The 20,508-nt window shown below is 30.6% G+C and overlaps 1 protein-coding gene across 2 annotated transcripts; it reads left to right on the forward strand.

Moving 5' to 3' along the window:
- Positions 1 to 11,127: 11,127 nt before the first annotated feature.
- LOC114716431 (cellulose synthase A catalytic subunit 2 [UDP-forming]) lies at positions 11,128 to 17,878 on the forward strand. Of its 2 annotated transcripts, none has more exons than XM_028901436.1 (14): positions 11,128 to 11,570; positions 12,147 to 12,342; positions 12,721 to 12,935; positions 13,046 to 13,148; positions 13,274 to 13,451; positions 13,979 to 14,245; positions 14,328 to 14,673; positions 14,824 to 14,961; positions 15,045 to 15,170; positions 15,255 to 15,467; positions 15,551 to 15,824; positions 15,913 to 16,109; positions 16,195 to 16,545; positions 16,835 to 17,878. In XM_028901436.1, the coding sequence occupies exons 1-14, from the start codon at positions 11,490 to 11,492 to the stop codon at positions 17,417 to 17,419; spliced, it is 3,270 nt and encodes a 1,089-aa protein (XP_028757269.1). In that variant the 5' UTR covers positions 11,128 to 11,489; the 3' UTR covers positions 17,420 to 17,878. The 2 variants fall into 2 exon arrangements, with proteins under 2 accessions (XP_028757269.1, XP_028757270.1); XM_028901437.1 differs by having other exon boundaries at positions 13,277 to 13,451.
- Positions 17,879 to 20,508: the final 2,630 nt, after the last annotated feature.

Consider the following 20,508-nt stretch of genomic DNA (forward strand, 5'->3'; position numbering starts at 1 on the left):
AATTGAAACATCATAAAATAGATTAATTGAGCATTGTGAACTTCAAGCACGTGATAATAATTAAGTAGCTGTTATAGCATGATTTTTTTTTCATACACACCATATTCTTTTCTTCTCTTTTTTTAATAGCTTTCCTCTATAATATTTAAGAATTCAATGCAACTTAAAAATATTAAATTTCTTTTACTCCACTCAATCACGACATAATTTGCTTTTACTATATATTATAGAACATCTCTTTTGTGCCAGCATCAGAGAAAATCTTTATCAATTTCTAAAAGCACCGCATTTCTAGTGCTGTATTAATTTAACTTAATTTAAGCATAAAATCAGACTAACCTAGATTAATTATTTCATAATAAATAATTAAATATCGATGTGCTTAACTACTTTCCCTTAACGGCTACTCAAATAAGAGTTGACCACTTTATATGCATGTGTCTTTGTGAAAATAAAGACACTATCGTATCATCCCAACGTGAAAATGCGGTTAAAGTCTCACGCATATACCATATGATAAGCACCATATGGTAAGCACATGTACAATATTTTTGTGTCTTTTTTATAATGTACAAATAACTGAACTATGTAGATAAAAAGATTAAAATTAGTTAAATAATAATATATATGTAAAAAGAATTATTTTTCAAAGCACCCTGTTATTACTCCTTTCAACCCATGTGTGGATAACTAATAAGGACAACAATAAATAATGACAATAAAAATTTCAAGCATACTGTTAGCAAAATACTCCCATAGTTCTGTTTATAGGACCGATAGAGAATAAATTTTTGATCCTATTTATATGGTAGGGAGAAAATTTTTTCAGATGAACGTACAATTCCACCATTTATTTAATACTGTGCTAACTTTGTTTCAAGGAAAAATCCTAATTAAATCCCGCTGAAATACTTAAAATTAAATTGAGGCCTACACTTTTAACAAATTTTTTATTAGGACATAAGACCTAATTAGGAATTGCTGAATATTGTTAAGTAACTTTAATGCCCCTCTTTAGTTAAAAATGAAAATTGATTATTTTATCCCTCTAAAGTGGTTCATCATCTCTTATTATTAATATTTAGACAAAAAAATACAAATAATTTTTTAGTGTTTGAAATTTTGTAATATAACTAAAATCTCCAAAATATTTTCATAAAACATTTCAAATTATAATATATGTAATCTTTAAATAAATATTTTTAATATTTTTTTCTTTTCAGGTTGTAAATATTTATTTTAAAATTTTAAAATATTTTAATTATAATAAAAATTTAATATTAAATCGTAATCATTTACGTTTTCAGTTCGATCCAATATTGTTTAAATAAATAAAACTAACATAAATTACAAGAACTGAAAATAAAAAATATTTATAAGTTTACTTATTTTTGTAATTTAACATGTTTTATTAAAATATTTTTAATAGTATAAGTTATATATACAAATTTCAAACATTGTAAAATTACTTATATGTTTTTTGGTCTAAAAAAAAATCATAAGAGATGAGGAATTACTTGGGAGAGGTATATTAATCAAGTTTTCTTTTTAATTGAAGAGGGGCATTTTGGTAATTTAACAACATTAAAAAATCCCTAATTAGATCTCATGGCCTAATTAGAGATTTGTTAAAAGTGTAGGCCTAAATCTGAATTTAGGTATTTCGGCTGGATTTAATTGGGATTCTCCCTTGTTTCAATAGGATATAATATATATTAAATAAAAATAAAGTTGAAAGTTAAAAAGTTGTTAAAATTTTAAATAAGATTTAATAATATTTGATATTTTTTTAATTTGTATGAAATTAGTTAGAAATAACTTATAAATAAGATCATAAAAATAAGAACTTACTCTCTAAGAAAATTCACTTACGAAAAAAAAAAGGCCAGAAAAGGGAGTAGTATCATATTAGCATGATGGTATCTCATTTAATAATTAATTTAATGTTCAGGTGGTGAAAAGTCCGCTTCAAAGTAGTTATTAAATGGATTTTTTTTTGGCCAACTATTAAATAGATTAAAAAACATGTTGTTTTTTTTCTTTTTCCTTTTTGTAATGATTTGATTCCAAGGGTTTGTTATTTCCAAGGAGGGTGACATTCTGAGATGAGTTTGGTGGACATTAATCAATTAGATCCAACGAGAAATTTATTATATTTATTAAATAATAATAATTATCAACATGACTACAGCCTGCTATTGAATGATTACAAGGAACCACCTGTGAAAATTTAAAAATGGCCCATCTCTCTCTCTCTCTCTTCGGAGAGAGAATCATAAACATGTGATGGATGCCCACCTACACATTACACATCTCCGTGAATAGTATCTCTGAAATAATTCCTTCTATGGATTCTTTTCATTTCTAGTCTTTTAATCATAACACTATTAATTTCATTTAACAGAAAATAATGCTTCATCAAATTTAAGTGATAAATGTGCAATTAAATGCCCATCCCAAGGAACAAGTTGTTTTTTTTATATTTTAATTTGCACAATTTAGAAATATAAAAATATTATATTAAAAAGATCAAGATGTGAAAATACTTTGTCAGTGTTTAATTACACGATCATCACTTAGGTTTGATGAGTCAACATTTTTTGGTAGATAAAATGAACGGTGTTAAGATTAAAACACAAAATATGTACTTTATAAAATTAAAAGACTGAAATGAAACTTGATGCAAACACAAAGGACTAAACATATATTTTATCCCTAAAGAAATTATCATGTTATTCATATTTTATGTTAATTCTATTTATACACTACCACACAAAAAAATTTTTAACGGTGGTTAAAATGAGCTTTTTATGGCAGTTTTAAAAACGACGTCTATGCCATTAACGTAAAATGTAGAAAATTTCACGACATTTTAAGAATCGTTGTAGTAAATGACTTTTCACGACAGTTATATAAATAACCGCCGTGAAAAGTATTTTTTTTAGAGTTTATGTTTCACTCTATTGGTAAGGGAACGGGAGAACAAAGCTTCAAAGAAAAGGGTATGAAAATCAATTAACCAATAATCTCTCACCAGTTAAAAGCATTCCGATGAAGCAAACATAGATTCTTTCTCGCCGTAATAGCACCATTTAGCTTCACCTTCAGCCACCAGATCGAAGCCACGGACATTTAATAAAGATAAAATCAAAGACTCAGATCTGATAAAATCAAATACTCATATCTGATAAAAATCAGATCTCTTCAAACCCAGATTAACATCATATTTTTAACTAAAAAAAATAATCATATCAAACCACAAAAACTATGAAATCCACAAAAAGAATGGAGGTGAAAAACTCACGAATAAGAATGAAGAAGATGAGGCGATGGCAACGGCAACGGCCACAGTGACAGTAATGGAAGAACATGATGGAGATGATAGAAGCAAAGGATAAATGCCGACAAAGGTAGGAGGAAGGAGAAATTCGAGTGAAGATGGTAATAGAGGACTATGAGCTCTAACTCTGAAAAGTAAAAATTATCATGCTATGGATTTTAAAATTTTGATAGACTTTTTACGGCGGTTATTTAAAAAACTGTTGTTAAAAGTATTTTTTTACGGCGGTTATTTAAATAACCGCTTTGAAAAATATGCTTATAATTACAGAAATGCCATCGTCATATTTTTTACAGTGTTTTTTCTAATAACGGTTGTAAACTAGCGTCGTAAAAACTCTTTTTTGTAATAGTGATATTTGGCCAACATTAATAACTCATAAATTAATTTAAAGTATTAATATATTAATATCAATAAAATATATTAAAAAACAATATGTTATATTAAAATCTAATTTAATTTGAAAAGTGTCTAAGAAAACACGGACATTGATGTTAAAGTACATATAGGAGGTTCGTATCAAAACGAAAAATACATATAGAAGGTTGGCAAATGAAAACATATAGAAGACTTATTGTTTTATTTTTAATTTACCAATTTTTTAACATCTAATTAGTTTTAAAATATTTATGGCCAAAATGCACTTCTAATCCTTTTACTTCATACGATATTTTATTTTAATTTCTTAATTTTATAGATGCTAATATTAATATTAATTTTTAAAATAATAATAATAATAATAATTACGAAACGTTTATTTATAACTAACGGTTTTTTTGGGGGCATCACTAATGGTTTTAGGATTGCTAGATTAAAAATATAATTTTTTAAGATTAAATAATCAAATTAATTTTTTATATAAAATAAGAGGAGCAAATATACATTTTTATTATATTTTTTCTTTTCAAAATCATTCCCTGGCACAGTAACTTATTTTAAAAAGTGTGATTTAGAATTCTTTGTCATGGAGACTTCCACGCCTTCGTTAATTAGATTGTTAGATCTCAACTTATCTTCCCTACAGGAATAATATAAAGCACACAATAAAAGATAAAAATAAAAAGAGATTCAGTATTTTAACTTACCCGTGGGCTTATATTTGAGCTTTTGTCACTTGCACAAGGATCTCTATTGTATTTTAGCTCTCTAACTCGGCATTCACAACAATCTACTCTTTAGAGAGCTGACATTCTAGTGGTTCCATTCTATGATATTTCATTTGTTCTCCTATCGATTAGTCGCTCTGGTTAAAACCCTCCACAAGTATTCCTTTCTGGTTAGCCAACTCTTAATGAAAGTACTAATATGATGACTACAAACTTAAAAAGAAGAGTCTGATTTCAAAAACTAGCACATATTAAGAGAGAGAACTCCTTAAACTTATTAACCTCACGCCACTTGTAAGGCTTCTTAATGTGAGACTCATAACACTAACATATAACCAGTACATATGATAGATAGAGAGTGTGCAACAAATTTAAATCAATTATTAATAATACATGAACTAGTTAGGGGTTGAATTTTGTTTTCAATGTAATAGTACTTCATTTTATTATTTTTCATATTCATTGTTTTTTTAAAAATTAATTTACCTAACTTACAAACCAATATATAATTTACTGCTATATAATGATATTATAAAAAAAGCAGGTCGCATTTGTTATATTTAACTAATTTATCTAATTTTTTAATATACTCAACTTAGTTAAAAGGTTTTTATATTAATAATTGGAAGGAGTAATAAGAGTATATAACTTGAACACAATAGTTTAACATGAAAAAAACCTCTCTCTCATTGTAAGAGTAGAAAAGCTAAAGTTCAAGGCCAATTCCATTGTATTATCACCAAAAATTAAAGTGTAGCGTTTATATGTGATAATATAAGTTCAAAAGATGACAATCTTGTTGATCAAATCATGATTGGTTAATATGTTTATGAATGGCGGCTAAAAAAAAAACTTTACGAATGATAAAAATGAATTATGAACGAAAATAATAATTAAAAAAAAAGGCCTTTTGAATGTTAGAGGATGACAATCTTAGTAAAATCCCTTTCTTTTTCAAACAGTTCTTTTTGACCACTCTCATATGATTTTGATCCCAAGAATGGTGTAATTATTCATAATTTTAGCCTTTTACACAACTAGTCAAATTAATCAAACCATGAAACGAGACAATAAAATACACGTGGCAAAAAGAAAAAGACTATATAATACGCATTATGACTAAGTAACTAATTAAGAAACCAATCATTGAACAATTTAATCACGGCAGATAAATTGGTTTTTAATACGCTGTTAGAGGGCATAAACTAGATTTTACAAGTTAAATTATAATCAGTATATAAACTTGCGGAATTTTCAATAAAATTTTATAAATTAATTTATTCTCTTTATAAAACATATGCAATTACTATATAGGAAAAAAAATAATTCATAAGCCCTTGGAGTTTCATATGATTTTAATCATAACTTTGTAATTTTTTTATTTGATCACTATATTTTACTCAATCATAAATATTAGTTCTTATCTTCATAATTTGTTCATTTGTAAAAGAACCTGCGGCTCTCACTTAAAATTAATTAAATTACAAATTATATATAGAAGTTAAAACTACAATGATAAAATAAAATATGTTTTTATTAACATAAAAGTAAAAAATAGGCATTAACGCCTATAATTGAGTAAATAGTAAGCACCCGATAAAACACTACAAATACCCCCTTTTTAATCAGATGATCAAATTATAAGGATTTATGAATAAATTTTTTAATATATAATGTGAGAAAATGGCAAATTTGTTAGTCGGCACACAGAAAGTGACAATAATATTGGCACTTTGGTAGGATGGTGCCTTTCAGAGGGAAACCAATTATACTTTGGAAATATCAAAAAATAAGATCATATTATGATATAGTATTCTAATATTGGTGCGTCTGTTTCTGAGAAAAGAATAAAAAGGATGGGCCAAATTGCCAAATCCTTCTTAATTCGTTGTACCGTACCTTTCATATAATAAGTCATATGTACAAACAAATTCTGGTAATTTTCAAGGGAAAAAATAAATTTTGTAAGTTTGCCCAAAAAAATTGCAACATTTGAATTTGAGTTTGCTTTCTTGTTAAATTATTTAATACTAAAAATTTAATAGATCCACAAGTAACTAATTTACAGAAAACACTTACATTTATAAATCATGAACAGTATATGATGGATTCATATAATACTGGATAAAAACACGAGTCCAACAAAAATATTTAAAAAATAAAATATGAAAACTATAAAAATAAATCACTAAATAGATAAAATATTTTTTAATCTAAAACTAAACTAAATGAGTAAAATTCTGTAGAATAATTTTTTCCTTTGGTAAAATTAACTAAAATAGTTTATTTTTATTTTGATTTAAAACAAAATTATATTGAACGAAACATAGAAATAAAAGTCCATAAATAAATTATTAGGTGATAAATTATTGAAAGGAAATCAGAATTAGAAAAGAAAAAGAAGAATCTTGTTTTGCCCCTTAATTAGGTCGTTCAACCTACTTTTCAATTCTTATTATTTAAAAAAATATAATAAAGTTGTTAGATGAAAATTGCAGAAAATTAAAATATGACCTTGAGTTTTCAAACCGTGGACCATCAAGAAAGTGTCGGCAGAAGGAAAAGAAAATAAAATAAAATCTTTTTGCCTCGTGGAAAATTTATTATTATTTAATTTAAAATTTTCTCTGAAGGGGAAAAATTAACTTAGTATTAAAGTGACACTAGATTTATTCTAAGTATAGCAAATAAAGTTAGTTTAAACTTATCTAAATGGATAATAATTATATTATATTATAACTTTGATGATAATTGAATCTTTATCACAATAAAGGCAAATTTTCCAATTGTAAGTATAGTTTCATGAACAGTTAGTTTTTGCTTGTGCCCGGAGAATCATTTGATCAAGTAATAAAATAACATATCAATTTTCTGTATTATGCAATATAAAAATGATACCTAATTAACGAATGATTTCAGAAGATCCCATGGGCCCCAAAATATTTTATTATTAACATTTTTAATTAAAATATCACATGTAGATTTTTTTTTTTTAACTTTTGTTTTCTAGCAGACTAGGGCTATTGAAAATTGAGATATTATTATATATACTATATTAATATTAATTTCCATCTTAAATGCATGATAAGTCAATGACAGAATGAAAATTATATTTTAACTTTGAACTCAAAAAATTACGGGAAAAAAAATAAAATATAGTGTTAAAAATTTTCACAAAATACTTGTCAAGACATGATTTTTAGTGACACCAAAAGATTTAACTCTTGTATATTGGTAAGACTAAGAAGACAGGAGCTATTTTTCTATTTAAAGGAAAAGTCAGAAGAACCGACATCAAAAGTATAAGAAATTAAAAATAATTTTATATTTTTGGTACAGTAAGCGAGAGATTAATTACCATTAGTAGATACCAAACAAGGGAGTATGCTTACAAATATGTAACTCTTTAAAACGAAAAATTATCTATCTATCACATTTGAATAAAAAACCGACACTAAAAAATACTACCTCCAGTTCTTAATATAATACCTTATTTGATTTTTATTTTGATCCTAAATATAAAATCCCAATCTACTTTATCTCTCATATTTATTCATTTTTTCTCAAAATAATCCTTCTAATAATAATAGTTCTAGATAATAAATTTGATTAGCAATGATATTTTAGGGAAAACAATATCTGTTCATTACAAATAATTAACTTAACTAAGTTCTTTAACCTCCCCAAATTAGTCAATTGGGTCTTATAATTAGGACCGGAGGTAGTATAAGCAATTGAATTTTTTTAAAAAATAATATACAAGTTCCCATAGTTGTACCTCATTTTTTTAATTAAGCCATAGTAACTTTTTACTGGGTTCTCATAATTTTGTTAATTATAGGTAATAATTTCTATACCCATAATTTATTAATTTGTAAGATAAACTTTGCTAAAATTGATTACCATAAATGTACCAAACAAGGGGAAATGCTTGCATGCATAACGCTTTTGAAATAATAGTAGTAGTAATAATAATGCCTTTTATGAGCAGAACTCAAGTGAGGCACAAAAAGAAGAGGGTAACATGAAGAATTGGGAAAAAGAAAGAAGCGTTGGAAAAGGGAATTATATAATTCTAGTTGAGTAAAAGAGGTTGAATCTAGCTAGCTTGAAGAAACTTAGAAGCAACAACAAATAAATAATTAAATAAATATATAAATATATGAAAAATGAATAATATCAATGCAGAAAGAAGGCTGACACAGAGTTAATGGCTCTCATTGCTTTTGCCTGCTCTAGTTCGGTAAGTTTTTAATGTCATTTCATTAAATCTGCCGTTCATTCAATTTTTTTTTCCTGGTTATAAATTTTTTTGACCAGCATTCCTGGTTATAAATTTCGCCATAGATTTATTTATAATGACATATTTATTAGTACTAGTATTATTTTTCAGGTTCTTCTCTTATGTGTCCTTCAATTATATCTGGGTAGGTTTTAATGAATATTTAGGGCATACCAGGAAATTTCATATTTACATACCTATGAAATAATTGGAGTGGTCCTTTGTATAGATATTGATTGAATCCTGGGAAAATGATTTAATTTTTTTAAGGAATGTATCATATTTAAATCTTGTAGATAGAAAAATTATGTTATGAGAGTCACCCGGACTTCAAATCAGGTCCAACAATATTTAAATTTTACTTATAATATCTGGAGACTTGCATATTTGCACATAGTCCAAAATATATTGCATTATTTATTGTTTATTAATGATATGCTTTCTACAATTTTCATTAAATATTTTAATAAATATTTTAAAATGTCTTAAGATTTAAGAATAATTTTTTTCAACTTAAAATCATTATATATAGCCCTGAGTTACAAATTCAAAACATCTCCACAATATTGACACGATTAATTTATAATTTTTTGAAAATCACCATTCATTAACAATTTAAAAAATTATATATAATAAACCTACTCTATGTAAAAATTTCAATTTTAAATTAATTTAAGATTATTATTTTCTATTAGTTATCAAAATATCTATAAACATTATAATTTTTTTTATTGAACAAAAATTGTATATATATTTTAGATGGAAAAAACACTTTATTCACCATGACACTTCACATTAAGGCAAGAAGTATTATTAAACAAGCATAAATTCCCCAAGCTCAAAGATTCACATGTCCAATTCGTTGTTCCCACAAAAAGAGTAAGAAATATATTAAATAATTTACTCACTAGCAAAAAATTAAAGAAAGAAAGAAAGAAAGAAGGGTCATGTGCCAAACATTTGTTTCAATAATTTAATAATTAATTTTTATTTGATTAATTTTGGATTTATATTAATATTAGTAACAGAAGAGGACAACAATAGCAGCAACAACAACTAATAAATAATTTTAAATTCAATAATTTAATTGTCGTAGCTGTTTTTCCAACACTTTATTTTGTCCACAAACTGCTTTTAGACTTGCGGGTCTTTCTCACGCTTGAGTTGGCTGCCTTGGCAAACGCCAAATTTGATGACACCATTAAAAATTTAAAATTAAAAAATTTTTTAAATTAAAATTAAAAGTGTATAATTTTCTACTAATTAATAATTTCCTTAAATTAAACAAAAAAAAATCTGTTCATGTGTAATTTTTTTTTCAGGTGGAACCATTATTCTCATTATCACACTCGTTACTTGTTAGATACCTAATCAATATCATCAATATGTAAAAGTTAAAATTGAAAGTGATGTAATTAAGGAATCTAATTTTGCTTATATATTACTCCCTCCGTTCCTTATTATAAGAGACATTTGATGCTTATGGCATGTTCCTATATATAAGAGACACTTAAAAGTTGTCTCTACTTTTTTGTGTTGATTTCCTATTTTATCTATATTTATTGTCTCCAACTCACATTCTCTCTCCATTCCCCTTCTCTTTCTTTCAATAATTTAATTGTTCTCTCTCATACTCTCTCTCCTGATTAATGAGGGCATTTTTGGAAAAGAAATTATATTTTTTACACATTGATTGTTCTTAACTAATTTTAACTGCTTTTTTGATCAACGTAATTCGGTTATTCGTCTCTTATAATAAGGAACGGAGGGAGTATTATCTTATCAATCTTCTTTCACAAGTTTCACCACATTTCTTCAAACTTCTTGGTTCTTACGTTATTTCAAGTTAAATGTGAATATTTTTTTAAAGAATGGTAATGAGTCAACTCAAAAAATTATCTGATAAGCTTAAAAAAACTAAAATAATTTATTAGGTGGTGGTATAATTTAATTTAATTTTTAATTAATATAGAGTAATATCAAGAAAACAAAACTCGTTAGAGAATAATAACATGAGCCAGTTCACAGCTGGGGAGAGAGCTGCATTTCCGTTGCAAGCTGTGAGGCATAAAGGAAAAAGATAAAACAGAACTCACAAAACGTCCTAATTTGAGGGCTTCCAAGCACTGAACACGACGCTACTCTCTCTCTCTTCCCCTGTCTCGTCTCGTTTCGCTTACTGTTTCAGGTTTTAACTCGTGCTTCTTCATGATTCCTCTCTCTCTCCCCATTGTAATTTTTTTTAAAGGTCAATTGATATTTCTTTTCCAGCAAGCTCGTCTCAAGTCTTCTTCTTTCTTTTATAATTATATCGTATCTGAGACAGACGGGGCACCCACCTCTGTTTCTCTGTTCCTTATTTTATTTTCCTTTATCATTTTTACAGCCAGAAACCCATAGGTTGGAATACTTGGTTTAGCAAGAAAAGAATCATTCATTATCAACATCCCCAAATAAAACTTCCTCTCTCGCTCTCTCTCTCTCTCTAACCCCTCCCTCTTATTATATTTTAATAATCCCCCCGACACTTTCATCTCTATATTTGCTCCTTCTGTCTCTCTCTTTCCTCTCTGTATCCCCCATTCTCTTACTGTGCTCTTGAGGAGCTGGTGTTTCTTGAATGGGTCTCTAAATGTGGTGTAAAGTTGTGTTCTTTGTTCTTTGAAGGTTTGTTTGAGAGATGAGAGAGACAGTGGAGAAGGCTTGGTGAAGTAGATCTCTTTCATATTGTGAAGATTAAGGTCGTCATTTGAGGTTTCTAATGGATACTAAGGGAAGACTTGTTGCTGGGTCGCATAATAGGAACGAATTCATTCTCATCAATGCCGATGAGACTGCAAGAGTGAGTGTCTTTTTTAATCCGTTTTAGCTTCTGTAAGCTTACTTCTTCTGAAAAAATTGCAGCTTAAAAAATGTGACCTTTTTCTTTCTGCTTCACTTCTTCTTCTCAGACCCATTTTCAGAAACCCATGTGAGGAGTCTGATTGAAAGAGCCTTCTTCGTTCTGATTTCTGAATTCCCACTCAATTGATTTTTTTTCTTTTGGTTTTTCGCATTTTCTCTCTTTGTTTCATTGTTATGACCATCTTGTTCCTTCATTGTAATTGTTTGTTTCCTTTTCACAGAAAGAGTTCCCGATAAATGTACTTGTCGGTGAAGTTCTGGAAATTTTCCCGTTTAAACTTATCCATTTTCTTGTCGGTACCTCTTCAGCTTCTACGACAAGAAAAGAAGATTTTTTTTTTTTTTAAATCTTATACCTTCCGTTCGTCCAATTGAGAATCTGGGGAAGACCAGTCCGTTAATTTTTTTCCCATCTTCTCGTTTCTTCATCGATCCATTATATGAAATCCTTGGAGTTTGATGCTTCATACTGTTGTGTAGTGAAATTCAAGTCTAATTATGATGAGAATTTCAGGTGACATCTGTGACAGAATTGAGCGGTCAGATTTGCCAGATCTGTGGGGACGAGGTTGAGGTAACAGTGGATGGGGAACCATTTGTTGCTTGCAACGAATGTGCATTTCCAGTTTGCAGACCCTGTTATGAATATGAAAGAAGAGAGGGCAACCAAATTTGTCCTCAGTGCAAAACCAGATACAAGCGTCACAGAGGTAAAAACTTCAATTTCATCTCTCTAGTCATGTTTGGTAACTTTTTTTTTTTTTATAACTTTTTTGTTTTTTTCTTGGAGTGTCTTACGATTTCATCGGATTAAATTTTCTCCTTGGCGCACTCTCCAGATTCACTGGCGTATTAAGGTTTCTAATTCTAGAATGCTGAACTTTATAGTCCAAACGAACTAGCTTCATAGGGTGATTTAATTGATGTTTGAGTATAACAAGTGTTAATATATTTATGTATATTTTGTTTTTGACATGTTGGTTTCATGTCTTGAATATTTTTTTTAATCTTTACTTGGGTTTGCTTTTCCTTGCTCTGTAATCTGGTTGTATACTGGGCTAATAATAATGTATTTAATCAAATATCAGGCAGTGCTAGGGTTGACGGTGATGATGAAGAGGATGATATTGATGATTTGGAGAATGAGTTTGATATTGGAAGTGTTCATGGAGACCCTCATCACATTGCTGAGGCCATGCTTTCTGCTCGCCTTAATGTTGGCCGCGATGACAACACTCCATCAGAGGTAGATGCGGCTTCTGTGGCTGCCGGTGAAATCCCTCTCCTTACATACGGCCAAGAGGTTAATTGAATTTGCGACTTGTGATTTCGTTTTTATCATCTTGATGATGATGCCATTTTGGGTTCAAGTCACTGATAAATGATGATTTTTTTTTTGTTTGGTCTCTTAAGGATCTTGGGATTTCTGCTGATAAACATGCACTTATTGTTCCTCCGTTCATGGCTCGTGGGAAGCGTGTTCATCCTATGCCTTTTCCCGATTCATCTGTACCTAGTAAGCTATTATATGTTCTGGTTTTATTCTGCATTGTAGCTTGAAACTATATGACCCCTCTTTATTATGCTGTTTAAGTCAAACCTGGTTTTTCTAATTTATATTTTACATGGCACTTGATTTAGCAGTTCAACCCAGAGCTATGGATCCTAAAAAGGATTTAGCAGTTTACGGTTATGGTAGTGTTACATGGAAGGAACGGATGGAGGACTGGAAAAAGAAGCAGAATGAAAAACTGCAGGTGGTCAAACATGAAGATGGTGGAAAAAATGCTGATGAATTGGATGATCCAGAACTGCCAACGTAAGTGCTGTTATATTGTAACTGAATTTTGAATTAGAACAGTAGTTAGATTCTATCTGTTAGAGAATCTATGAGCTTCCGACACGTTGGATTCTCTTATTGGCGTTGAGAAATGCTTTAATTAGCACACAAGCACTTAAGATTTTATTGTGCTGTCGCATATGTGATGATCGTATCTTTTTTCATATCTGTATCACTCACTACCAACAATTCTTAAATTGTTTGATACGTAAATGGTATTCTTTTTAAATTAATTTTAACTCATTTCTGCTTGTTTGTGTTAGCATTGGCGGCTTCATCAGCGTTGAAATTCTTTTCTGTCACTTTATGAAGCTTAAATTTTGTATGGAAAATGCTGATGTTATCATATTTTTGTCACAAACTGTTGTTTGGTTGGTCAAAGACGATGCAGAATACTAGTTAGAAAGGAACTTTTGATTTTCACCAAATAAGATGCTTAATTGCCATATTAAGCTGGCCGAGGTTGATAATATTTAATTTAATTTAAATTTCATGCTTTTCAACAGAATGGATGAAGGCAGGCAGCCACTTTGGAGGAAGGTACCAATTCCTTCAAGCAAGATAAGTCCATACAGGATCATAATAGTACTCCGGATTGCCATTCTCGGCCTCTTTTTTCATTACAGAATTCTCCATCCTGTCCATGATGCATTTGGTCTGTGGCTAACATCAGTAATATGTGAAATCTGGTTTGCTGTGTCATGGATTCTCGATCAATTTCCGAAATGGTGCCCAATTGAACGAGAAACATACCTCGATCGTTTATCACTGAGGTATTCATTCATTTATTTATTTTCTGTCTTGATGGGACTGTTCATCTAGTTATTCTATGGCTAATGCTATATGGCTTTGCAGGTATGAGAAAGAAGGAAAGCCATCTGAACTGGCCAATGTAGACATATTTGTTAGTACTGTGGATCCTATGAAAGAACCTCCACTTATCACCGCAAATACGGTTCTATCGATACTTGCGGTAGATTATCCGGTGGACAAAGTTGCATGCTATGTCTCTGATGATGGTGCAGCGATGCTTACATTTGAAGCCCTTTCGGAAACATCTGAGTTTGCGAGGAAGTGGGTTCCATTCTGCAAGAAGTTCAGTATTGAACCACGTGCTCCTGAATGGTATTTTGCTCAAAAGGTTGACTATCTGAGAGACAAAGTTGACCCAACATTTATCAAGGAGCGTCGCGCTATTAAGGTAAATGTCCACAGACATGGGGCATGATTTAATGGACTAGATCATCCTATTCAATTATGCATTTGTTATGCGTTTAGTGATTTCAACTCTTATGCTGAGCTTCAATTATTGATGATGTAAATTTGGTGTTCTGAACTGTCTATTGTGCAGCGGGATTACGAGGAGTTCAAAGTGCGTATTAATGCATTGGTTGCGATGGCACAGAAGGTTCCTGAGGACGGTTGGACTATGCAGGATGGGACTCCATGGCCTGGGAACAATGTCAGAGACCATCCAGGAATGATACAAGTGAGTAGTATTTTCTGTCTGTAAAAATGTGGTAGTGGTATGGCTCTTTCGGTTAATTTCATCTTTGATGATCTTCTTTATAGGTTTTCCTCGGTCAAAATGGTGTACGAGATGTTGATGGGAATGAATTACCCCGTCTTGTCTATGTGTCTCGTGAGAAGAGACCTGGATTCGATCACCACAAGAAAGCCGGAGCTATGAATGCCTTGGTAGGGTTGGTCCCCTTTCTCACATATACTTACTTTTCTTGCAACTTTCATTATCCTGATCTATCTTTAACATGTTTTGGTTAGATTCGAGTCTCAGCGATCATTTCGAATGCTCCTTATCTGCTGAATGTTGATTGTGATCACTACATTAACAACAGCAAAGCACTTCGTGAAGCCATGTGCTTCTTGATGGATCCTACATCGGGAAAGAAAATTTGCTATGTACAATTTCCTCAAAGATTTGATGGGATTGATCGTCACGATCGATACTCAAATCGTAATGTTGTGTTCTTTGATGTGAGTAAAGAATCTGCACTTGTTGGCATTTTTGGTATTATGCTTTGAGGAAAAGTTAATCTCTATTTTTAATTATATAACAGATTAACATGAAAGGCCTAGACGGCATCCAAGGTCCAATTTATGTCGGTACCGGTTGTGTTTTCCGGAGGCAAGCACTCTATGGATATGATGCCCCTGCTAAGAAGAAGCCACCGAGGAAGACTTGTAACTGTTGGCCTAAATGGTGGTGCTGCTGCTGCTGTGGATCTAGGAAGAAGAACAAGAAAGTCAAGTCAAGTGGGAAAAGTAAAATAAAGAACAAGGAGGCTACAAAGCAATTGACTTCTCTAGAAAATATTCAAGAGGGAATCGAAGGTAAAACACCAAATATTTCCTTGGAGCGTAGTAGATTGTAATCTTTGTACCAAGGTTAGAATATAATCTTCCTTATTTTCAATTACAGGAATTGACAATGAAAAGTCATTACTAATGCCTCTAGTAAAATTCGAGAAAAAATTCGGTCAATCTTCTTTCTTCATAGCTTCGACACTTATGGAAGATGGCGGCATGCCAAAATCTGCAAGTTCTGCATCACTTTTGAAAGAAGCAATCCATGTCATTAGCTGTGGTTATGAGGATAAAACGGAGTGGGGGAAAGAGGTAAATATTAAATTGGTTTCAAACTTAATAAACCACTGCCTAGATGTGTTGCTACATTTACCAAGTTTCAATTGTCTTTTCTCAGGTTGGATGGATATACGGCTCAGTCACAGAGGATATTCTAACAGGTTTCAAGATGCACTGCCATGGTTGGAGATCCGTGTACTGCATGCCAAAAAGGCCGGCTTTTAAAGGTTCAGCTCCCATCAATCTCTCCGACCGTCTGCATCAGGTTCTCCGGTGGGCACTTGGATCTGTTGAGATATTTCTTAGTAGGCATTGTCCATTGTGGTATGGATATGGTTGTGGTTTGAAATCGTTGGAACGATTCTCTTACATTAACTCCGTCGTTTATCCTTTGACTTCCATTCCCTTGCTCGCCTACTGCACTTTGCCGGCTGTCTGTCTCCTCACCGGAAAATTCATAGTCCCCGAGGTAGGATCGCTTGTTTCTTTCTTGGTTTGATGGAAGAAATTCAATCTTAATTTCCACTTCAAAATGTAGTATGCTGTGATTAGAATTGTTAAAATTACGAGTCAGCATGTTCAATCCTATTCAATATGTAGGGCTGGACTTGTAAAAACCACAACACATTTCAATTCTCTCCATTTCTTTCTTGTTATTCTCAAATAACAAAGAAAGTGGGGAGAATGCAAATCCATCCACAACTCGTTCTAATTTCGATGCATTGCTAATGCTTCATGCTTCTTTTTTTTGTATCCAGATTAGCAACTATGCGAGTCTGATTTTCATGGCGCTCTTCATTTCCATTGCTGCAACGAGCATCTTGGAAATGCAGTGGGGAGGCGTCGGCATACATGACTGGTGGAGGAACGAGCAGTTCTGGGTCATCGGTGGTGTCTCCTCGCACCTGTTTGCCCTCTTTCAAGGTCTGCTGAAGGTTCTGGCCGGAGTGAACACAAACTTCACTGTCACATCTAAAGCTGCAGACGATGGAGAATTTGCCGAACTCTACATCTTTAAGTGGACATCCTTGTTGGTTCCTCCTCTAACCTTGCTCATCATAAACATAATCGGTGTCATTGTCGGTGTCTCAGATGCGATCAACAACGGCTATGATTCCTGGGGACCTCTCTTTGGCAAGCTCTTCTTTGCCCTCTGGGTCATCCTCCATCTCTACCCATTCCTCAAGGGAGTCATGGGAAAGCAAGAAGGTGTTCCTACCATCATCATAGTCTGGGCGATTCTCCTGGCTTCAATCTTCTCCCTTCTCTGGGTCCGAATCAACCCGTTTTTAGCAAAAGACGACATCGTGCTGGAAATTTGTGGGTTGAACTGCGACAACTGAAACATATGTTATATACAGAAAACAAAAAGGTAGTCAGAAGAGTAAATGCGTGATTTTTTTTTTTTTTGGTTTGAAGACATACCTGGTTGAAGGTTCTGCAGAAAACAGAGGAAAGTTTACGGTGGGTTGGTGTAGATAATAACCAAAGGGATTTGTTTTGAAGAGATTCATAATTCTTTCTATGCATGGAAGGGGATTGAAAGGGAAAGATCAGCTTTGTAATCCGACAAGAGTGGACACTTAGTTAAGGTGGCTGTAATTTATAATTCTCTTCTGAATAAGGTATGTCATAGTTGTAATCAAATGTGTTTCTTTTCTTTTTTGGTAATTTGAAATGTCCCTCAAGCAGGAAAGGGACCTTATAGTGGTTTTGTTTTTCACTCTCATGCATGAAGTCAATAAAACGATGTTTAGTTGTATATGAGAATTTTATAAATGAGGTTTGTTTCCAAATTTAAATATTAAATCAGTTAATATATAGACATATATATTATTGAATTGTTTTAAAAGCAATTCGAATTCGTATAATGTTATCAGGTCTGGATTGTACACGAGCTTATCAGATAGAAAACATGCAATCTTCTTAGCCGAAGTGTGTTTTTTATTACTGCTTATATTAACTGAATTAGAAAGGAGAGTTTCGTAATTAATTAATTGATTAATTCAATTAATTATGGACGGCTTTACACACGCATACTTGTAGCTGGTTCAAGTTCCTGAATTTTACAGTCCAAAAACAAAAAGTTTATGAATTTTGTGAGCAATTGAGTAATGCAGATGGCTGATTATATCTTTGCCTTTCATGTCTCAAATATTAGGAGTATTTTAGGAAAAACAGATATTAACTACACCTAAAATTTTGTAAATTTTCTTGTATATTTGAAAATTGAATAAACCAAGTTCAAAATAGAAAGTTGACACGACAGAGAAGTCATATTTGAGCCCATTGAGCTCTTACTATTTATTGCCATAGGAAATTAAGCCTGAATCTAGCATTATAGCTGCATGGCTGGGCACATCCTCTTTTATAAATAGATATTATATTGATGTCTTGTATATTGCAAGTAGAGTAAATTTTATAAGAATGTTTTATGTATATGTGGTTAAATGGAGGGATAATAGAGGAAGAAGGCTTAGGTTTTATTTTATTTTTTGCGGGGGGTGGGTGGGGGTAAGAGCCAAGAGGAGGAGATTTTACTATTTTACAGAGGGAATATTTTTTTAATAACTTCCAAATCCCAAGACTTTGGAGGGTGGGGCTTCCTCCCCTCCCCTTTATTTTGTTTTAACCAATTAATAACAAGAGGGAATGCCTTCCTTTCATTTGTTTTTTCTATCCCAACTGTGCGACCTTGGGTGCGCTTTTGATTTTTTTTTTTTGACCAGAAGGTCCGCTTTTGATGAACCAAGTTATTTTAATTAGATTTTTTTTTTGATGCAAGGAAAAGTTTAGACGAGTAGGGTCATATCAGAACATGCCTTCAGGCTTAAAAAGCGCTTACGGTCATTATATATGTACTTATAGATTGTTCACCAAGGTCCTTACATTGACAGTGGATTATAAGTTGACTCCTTATTAATTGGACAAATTCCGGTATAAAAAAATTAGAATTTCTTAATTAAAAATATAAATTAAGCTAGTGTTTAATTAACTGATATTGCATTTATTGCAAGATTGTTTATTTATAAAAACTGGATGAATATTTCTTGGTATCCGGAATATGTCAATTGTCAAAGAAAATTTTGCTAAAATACGGGAGATTATACATTTCTCATGACTTTGATGGTATGACACCATGTTTGGATGGGGAAAAAAACAAATGACCGAGAAAAGAAAATTAAGAAGTAAAATAAGGAGAGGTGAATTTTTCGTTACTTGGATGGGTAAGGAAAAATGAAAGGAAAGAAAAGTTGGGGAAAAAATGGGATGTGGATAAATCCCATTTTATTCCCAGCATGGGGAGAGAAAATGAGAAGATTAATTTTTTTCATTCTTAGACCTCCGTCTTTTATAATATATTTTTAGCATCTATTAATAATTTTGGATTATATATAATTTATTTATTTTCTCTTATTATATCTAATTTCAAAAAAATTATTTAATTCTTATTTTTCTTGCAAAATAACATTTTTAAAAATTATTTGGCTTTAAAATGTAATAATATGAAAATATATCTTTACTAAATAATTTGATTTTAAATTATTTGACAACACAAATGTTAATATGATACTTTATTGTGGTATTTAATTTGATTTTAAACATGATATATTTTTAAATAGAAAGATACTTACTTTCTTTTCTTCCTATTTCTTCTCGTTCATCTAACAGCATGAGTGACAACATTTTCTCTTTGATTTTTTATCCTTCTATCCAAACGAAGATTTATATCTCACTCCAAACTGTTCAGTTTTTCAGTTTTCTATTAAAATAAATTTTATTCACTGATTCACTCCTCAGCATACAAAATTTCTAATTTATCCCTTGATGGTTTGTGAAAAATTTATACCAAATAGATGTTGCAGAAGAAGATCAAAGTTGTTCCATTTCATAATCATGTAAAATAATTTAAGATATATATGTAAAATAATTTAATATATATAGATATGCTTAAATGATATTTTTAGCCAACTGAGGTTTTTAAAATATTAATAAATAATGTTAAATAAATGAGATTAAAAATTCAAAATTATGAAAATAATAAAAATCTAGAATATATAATCAGTTAACTTCATAATATTATCAAAATTAATCAAGGGACTTCCATGTGTGTTTTCAATGATGAAAGAAATGCTAAAGTATATTTTTAGTCTTTTAATTTTATGTAAAGTTTTAATTTTATCTCTAAACTTTGAAAAGTGTATTTTGAGTCTTAAATCCCAAAGTTGTTAACAAAACAATGATAATAATGAAATTTTGAATATTGATAAAATATTCTTAAATGCTAATACATTAAGTTTAATTTTTAAATACTTATGATTGTTACAAATATGAATTATTTAATACTAATGATCATTTCAAGGTTATATAATAAAAATATTTTTTTTTAAAGTTAAACAACCAAATTAAAATCTTGTATAAAGTTAAATAA

The sequence above is a fragment of the Neltuma alba genome, unplaced genomic scaffold, assembly GCF_004799145.2.
Source record: "Neltuma alba isolate B1F8T4 unplaced genomic scaffold, ASM479914v2 tig00011656_pilon, whole genome shotgun sequence".
NCBI classification, from domain to species: Eukaryota; Viridiplantae; Streptophyta; class Magnoliopsida; order Fabales; family Fabaceae; genus Neltuma; species Neltuma alba.